A 7646-nucleotide genomic window follows, 5' to 3' on the forward strand; every position below is an offset into this window, starting at 1 on the left:
ATGAACCGGACTATCCATGACGAATAAGCCGACAGGGGAAATGTAATAGGCTTTAAGTTGCAGGATCAGCAAGTCTACCTAATATGTTAAATCTATTCTTCCTTTATCATTGCAGGTGCACACTCCAAAAAGTGAGGGACTCTGTGAGTCAGAAGGTGGGTTCCGTCTACAATATTTATGAAGTGAATGCAGAGATATTAAGTCTTGAGGCCACTCTTCAGCGCTCTTCTTTCAGTCCTTCTGTAGCTGACATGTTGGAGTGGTTGCAAGACATAGAAAAATATTACAGAAACCAGTATCCTTTATAAAGTAGACTAGCTATTGAAGTTGCCAGCTTCTGATATAGCTCCTGGAGGTAGCAGAATTTGGCTATCCATACTGCTACCCTATTAGACAGATGCATGTGACTCGTACAGGGCCGCCAAAGCTTTTGCCGGTACCCTTGGTTATTGTTAAATAGATGTGTGATCTATTGGGGCTTGTGGTTACACCAACCTTGCACTGATATTATTATGTCAATAAAATATTGATATTCATTACTTTCATAATTGAAATAACATTCCCTTAGTCACTTTTATTAATATCTTAATAATAAATTGTTAATTGTTCACATGCTGCTTTCCATGTAAACCAATGTCATTGACTTGTATATAGAAAAATATTTGTAATTGGCTGAGCATTAAAGGCTTGTCCAGGTTAATTCAGTTCACTGACACTAATCAGTGGACATTATGCGGTTTGATGTTGTTATACCCACAACTTAGTAGTACTGGGGGGTAAATTTACTGAAATGGGAGTTCTGTTGAAGATGGGATGTTGCCCACAGCAACCAATTACATTCTGTCTATTATATTCTAGAAGGTGCTAAATAAATGAGAAGTAGAATCACAACATCCCATCTCAATACAACTCCAATCTTAGTAAATTTACCCCTAGATAGTCATCCCAGTCTGTCTAGGTTGCTGCTCTACACTTTAGCAGGGATCCCATGCTCACTATTTCCCTATTTTATTCCAACTCAAGTTGTCTAGCAATTTGGCTAGTTGGATTTGAGATGATGACACACTTCCTGTGCTCTTATTTATTACAGCATGTTTAGGGAGTCGCAGGGTAAATGTTTCTTACGAATAAATCACCTTTGTCTGTCAAAAGTCTCCCAAAAGCCAGTTCGGTTATTACTTTCTGGAGTGGCACTCCAGTATGTCAACCCATGCCAAACGGCAAAATATTTACAGTGCAGCACAGTACACATGTATGGTACATTTGGGCCCTTATTAAGATCTGATCACAGTACGAATTGTTTCTCAAAATGGGCAAAACCACATGGTTTTGCACCATTTTGAGAACACATTTGTGCTGCAATAAGATCTGAATAAGGGCCTTGGTTTGTTTGTCAAGCTGACAATTTCTAGATTGCAGTGTTTTTTCCACTGATTTTAAAGGTCTATTGGTCTTTTTAATATTTTGGGTAAATTACCCTGGTACTTCTTTACTTTCACGGTGCCACTAGATTAGGAAAGATAGGATATCGCGGTCATCGCGGGCATTGAATGCACTAAAAAATCGGGTGCGACGCGATGCCCGCGATTTCCCATAGGGACCAATGTTAAATTTCTCAATTGACACTCAATTTTTCTGTTCAATGCCTCAATTGACACGATTTTTCCATAGGAATCAATGTTAAATGGCCCACAGAGGCCAAATAGACACCCTGAAGTGTGAAATGGCCCCCACAATTGTTAACGCCACCCCACGATCAACGTGAACCCGAAGCGTGGCGAGCGGCGGCGGTACGCGTCCTACGACCTTTTCATACCCCCACTATCCACGTCGGCGTGGAGTTGAGAATAGAATAGTGTGGCGAGCGCAGCGAGCCACCGAGCCCGAAGCGTGGCGAGCGGACGAGGATACCTGTGAAGCCCGCGAAGGGACGCGTTTACCTGTGAAGGTATCCGCGTCCCCTCGCGGGGCTCGCCACGCTTCGGGCTCGGTGGCTCGCTGCGCTCGCCACACTATTCTATTCTCAACTCCACGCCGACGTGGATAGTGGGGGTATGAAAAGGTCATAGGACGCGTACCGCCGCCCCTCGCGGGCTCGCTGCGCTCGCCACGCTTCGGGTTCACGTTGATCGTGGGGTGGCGTTAACAATTGTGGGGGCCATTTCACACTTCAGGGTGGCTATTTGGCCTCTGTGGGACATTTAACATTGTTTCCTATGGAAAAATCGTGTCAATTGAGGCATTGAACAGTAAAATCGGTTAATTGAGAAATTTAACATTGGTCCCTATGGGAAATCGCGGGCATCGCGTCGCACCCGATTTTTAGTGCATTCAATGGCTGCGATGCCCGCGATTTCTAGTGGCGCCGTGAAAGTACAGAAGTACCATTACCCTTCATTATTTTGTGTATAACTATTAGAAATGTGTGAGTACGGTTTTACTCGGATCCAAATCCAGATCATATTAGCTATGCAAAACATGTGACAACCGATAGCCAACACGATCCCGATTTGAGAACCGAGTAAAACCGAACCCGAACATCTCTAATAATAATAATAATAATGGGGCAGTACGAATGGTGTAATGGTTAGCATTACTGCCTTACAGCGCTGAGGTCATGGGTTCTATTCCCACCATGGCTCTAACTGTGAGGAGTTTGTATATTCTTCCGTGCTTTTGTGGGTTTCCTCCGGGTTCTCCGGTTTCCTCCCACAATCCAAAAATATACTGGTAGGCTAATTGGCTACCAACAAATTAACCCTAGAATGTCTATGTGTGAGTGTACATGTGGTAGGGAATGTAGAATGGGGAAGGAACTGATGTGAATGTTCAAATATTCTCTGTAAAGCGCTGTGGAACATGTGTGCGCTATATAAGAAACTTAATAAGTAATAAATAAATAAAAATAGAAAAGTATTTGATAGCTAGACATCCGTTTCCCTGGTAGCTATGTTTTTGTTGGTATATATGATGCATGTTTAAAATTTGATAAGTGAAACTTTCGTACTTTAAAAACAATTTCCTGAGCCTAAAGTTAGATACTTGCAGCGGAGGCTCCTTCTGCAGTTGCACAATGATCCTTTAACAGAAATGATGAGTTTACCTCATTCTTGGGGAAAGTTGGAAGAGAAATCATCGACTAAGCAACAGTTTGTACAAGGTAGCAAACAAACAACCAAAAAGTTTTTTGCACTCAGCAGTTTAATTTTTTGAAATTGCTAGAGATTACAATGCTGGATCTGATGCAGGGTTAGCACTATGGGCAAAACCATGCTGCACTGCAGGTAGGGCAGATGTAACATGTGCAGAGAGTTAGATTTGGGTGAGTATTTTGTTTCACTGCAGAGTAAATACTGGCTGCTTTATTTTTACACTGCAATTTACATTTCCATTTGAACACACGCCACTTAAATCTAAAGCTGGCCATACACACGCATTCACCCTTGAACCACTTGGCAGCTTCCCGGGTAGCAGATCCACATTACTAGATTGTAAGCTCTTCAGCGCAGGACCCTCTTCCATCCTGTCCTCTTTGCCCTCTTTTCTTCACATTTCACTCACAGCTCTCCCATATTCAAACACTCAGTGTTTTATCTTTGTCCATCTTTAACCACCAGCCCCTAGTGGTACATTGATCAAGTCCTCACTACTTACATTTAAGCTGTAATGTGTATTGACCTCTGTATGTGTAATGTTAACTTTGTCTCCCTGTACTGTTCCTTTGAAACACTTGTGGCGCCTTATAAATAAAATTATAGTAATAATACAATACACCGTATGCAGCTGTTTTTTGCATATGATGTATCATATCCGATCCCAGCCCTGCCTGCCTGTCTGCGATGCGACAAATACTACGTGTAGCACGTGGGACTTCGATGCGATTGCGGTGATAAATTTCATGTATATTGCCCTAGTGCTATGTGTACCTTAACTCTCTCTGCATATCTGTCCCACCTGCAGTAAAATAGGGTTTTGCCCATTTGAGAAAGAGTTTGCTCTTGCGATCAACTTTGAATCATGTTCGAAGTTGGCAACAAAGCAAGCATGTATATTTATCTGGAATAAACCATGTTGTAGTACAAGGGGAGCAAATACATTTATTTATTTTGCATGCAAAGTAAACACTGTCTGCTTTTGCATGTAGCCCACATATGCAGGACGGCTTTATTTTTAATTAATTAGCATTGAACATGCAACACTCTCTCTAAGGAGTTTATATATGGAGATGGCAGTTCTATTGAAGATAATATGTTGCTATGGGTAACTAATCCGATTCCAACTTCGGTCCTTATGACCCCCAACAGTTCACGTTTTCCAGGTCTCCTCACAGAATCACAAGTGAAATAATTAACTCCACCTGTGGATCTTTTTAAAATGTCAGTGAATAATGAGTGCACCTGTGCACTTGCAGGGTGACCTCGAAATTTTGAACTGTTGGGGGGGTCCTGAGGTTGAGAACCACTGTTCGAGAAGGTGCTAAATAAATAAAAAGTAGATTCTAAATTGTTCCCATAGAAACATCCCATCTGAAATAGAACCCCCATTTTAGTAAATTTAACCCTAAGGGGTTAATTTACTAAAGCTTCTACAAGTGTAACATAGTGCTGTTGCCCATAGCAACCAGTGAGGTTATGTCTATAATTTTCTAGAGAATGCAATAGAGAAATAAGTAGAATAACATATATATATATATATATATATATATATATATATATATATATATATATATATATATATATATATATATATATATATATATATATATATATATATATATATATATATATATATATATATATATATATACAGGTTGAGTATCCCGTATCCAAAATGCTCGGGACCAGGAGAATTTTGGATAACGGATTATTCCGTATTTTGGAATATTTTAATATTTCAATGATGTATTTTGAAGTATCTTGCATGTATGCTGTATAAACACATAAAATACACACAAATATATTTTATTACCACATAAAATACACACAAATATATTTTATTTGTTCAAAAAACAAGGTTTCAAAACATGAAACAAAATTTGTGTACTATCTCAGATATTGAATTAGAATGCCAAGCAATCATTGTCTTGCACATATATAGTGCCAGTTACATATCATATCACCAGTAGGGCTGTTACAAATGTCCCCAGTGGGTTTTTAGCAAAAAAAAAATATTTTTTTTTCACTTTCTGGAATGTATGGTTTTCGGAGTAATTTGGATAACGGATACTCGGATACGGGATACTCAACCTGTATGTATATATATGTATATATATATACACACATACACACACACACACAAGGGAAAAGCTATTAAAACCTACAGTAGGTTGAACTTGATGGACGCAAGTCTTTATTCAGCCTTATCTATATGTATCTAGAACCTGCTTGGTTGCTATTGGTCTCTACTTTTCACTTTTTTAGTAAATTTACCCTTAAATCTCTTTGCACATTTTACACCAGCCCCACCTACAGAACAACATGGCTTTACCAAGACTTCTTATTTGTTTCTGCTATATTTGAGCTTTTCCTTTTTATCGATAGCGAATATACTGCCAGCAAAACATATGGTTAATACTTGTTTGTAATTGCACGTAACATATGGCTGGCAAAAACTTTGTGCATATGCTGTCAATACAGAGCCTTAAACATCTTGAAATGTGTTCTGCTCCACACATGGGTAGAAATACACTATATATGCATTCCATCTTATTTTTCTTTATTTAAACAGTAATTCTGCACATTTTACAATCACCTGTGAGACCCTAATACCCCTTTTAGATTGAAGATGCCGTGTTGCACCCAAGATTTGGACACGGGTCCGTCCTGGGGGCGACCCGGCATTTGCGCTGGCTGTGGCTTTCAGCAATCCAGCTTATTGGCGGGTCACTGACGTAATTCTGGGAGCGGAGCGGTGGCCACGTCAGGCTGGGGAGGAGGCAGTGAACAGGACCTGGGTCGCTCGACTCAGTTTACCCTTTCAGACTGCCCAGCAACCCGTCTCCGACCCGGGTAAAACCCTTTTTTTAACCCGGGTCAGAATGCCGGGTTACTGTACTTGGGTTTTTGAAAATGGTGCTTTCACACAGCACAGAGACCCGGGTTGACCTGGCAAAACCCTGGGTCGACCCGGGGTTATTTGTGCGGTGTGAAAGGGGTATAAAAATTGAATACTCTAGCACACCACTTTTTGACAATCCAATAATGAGTTATTGAAAATCTTAGCCGTGTGATATGTTAGACCAGTGGTCTCCAACCTTTTTTGGGCTGTGTCCAGGGTCTGCACCGCTGCTTCCCTTCTCAGGCTCCTGATTGGCTGTCGGCCCACGAGCTCTGATTGGCGGATGGCCCAATCACAGGAATGCACAGTGTGGAGTAGGAGAGATGCGCAAAGCGCTCTCCTCCCCTCAGGGAAAAGGGAAGCAGCGGATAATGGAGGGGCGGGCGGCGGCAGAGTGGTCGAGCCGCCCGGATCTTTGCCGCGAGCTACCGGTAGCTCGCGAGCGACGGGTTGGCGACCACTGAGTTAGACCAATTAAAATTAGAATAATAACATCCTAGAAGATTCATTTTTCCTTACTATTTGTATTAACCATTTTTTTTTATGTTTACTGGCTAAATGTTGACTATTCTGTTTTCATTTACAGATACATTGCTAAATGTATCATTTTTTCGTGAAGCTGCTTGATACAGTACACTTCCTTTCTTGGATCGGGCAGTTGCAGACTTTTTTTTTTTCAAACTCCTTTTTACTGGAGCAGTGTCACTTATTTTCTATAACTGGCAAAGTACAGCAAAGGAATACAGTGGTCACAGATGCTGTGTGCCAATTCAATACAGATTTTAAAGACAACGTGTTTTCTTCTTTTTGGAGATTATTATCAGAAGATTTCTGATCTGATCAAATAAAATGTATGAATGTTTTATTTTCATCACTTTGAAGACAATGATACTTTGATACCATTAACCATATCTTCAATTTCCAATCACAAGCTTCAAAATCCATTTGCACTTATTTAAAAATGTGTCTGGAACAATATTTTTTCTAATTATTTTCTAATGTAAGATTTTGTCTTAATAATAAAATGCTTTTTTGTATAAAATAAAATGTGTAGTGTTTTACATAAAGTATTGTGTCCTATAGTAATGGTTACAGAAAACTATGCTTTCTACTGTTGGTCCTGGATGTTGCAGGGTAATGTTTAGAGTATTGTAGAAGGGACGGTTATGTAAAGTTGTATCTCGCTGATGGGCTGTAGTCAAAAGGTCGACACTATAATGTTTTAAAAGGTCAACCGGTAAAAAGTGAACACTGTCAGAATGATTACATTGGGGTATGTATTAGGCATATCAAGGGAAAATCTCTCTCTCTCTCTGTCTCTCTGTCTCTCTCTCTCTCTGTCTCTCTGTCTCTCTCTCTCTCTCTCTCTCTCTCTCTCTCTCTCTCTCTCCATAGGAAACTCCGTTTTTTGTTGGTCCCTGCAGGAAGCAGGTGCACCTGTGATTTCTCCAGGGATTGTCTCAGGCAATCCCAAGCTTTTTTTTTTTTTTTACACTGAGCGAGTAGCGCTGGTAGACAGAGTGACTCCAGCACTACCGCTCTTTCATCCCCCGCTGGCGTCCATCACCTCCTGACAGCTTCGGCTATAC

General features: G+C 40.5%; 1 protein-coding gene across 4 annotated transcripts in view; it reads left to right on the forward strand.

Moving 5' to 3' along the window:
* The window catches only part of AIRIM (AFG2 interacting ribosome maturation factor), a 21118-nt gene extending 14036 nt beyond the window's left edge, over positions 1-7082 (forward strand). For all 4 annotated transcript variants that reach the window (XM_083173558.1, XM_083173559.1, XM_083173560.1 and 1 more), the window contains exons 3-5: positions 116-295; positions 3039-3160; positions 6644-7082. In XM_083173558.1, coding sequence (XP_083029684.1) covers positions 116-295; positions 3039-3160; positions 6644-6684 — 343 coding nt within the window. In that variant the 3' untranslated portion in view covers positions 6685-7082. The remainder of the gene's footprint in view (positions 1-115; positions 296-3038; positions 3161-6643) is intronic.
* Positions 7083-7646: the final 564 nt, after the last annotated feature.

Source organism: Crinia signifera, chromosome 2 (assembly GCF_055691185.1).
Source record: "Crinia signifera chromosome 2, ASM5569118v1, whole genome shotgun sequence".
Taxonomy (NCBI): Eukaryota; Metazoa; Chordata; class Amphibia; order Anura; family Myobatrachidae; genus Crinia; species Crinia signifera.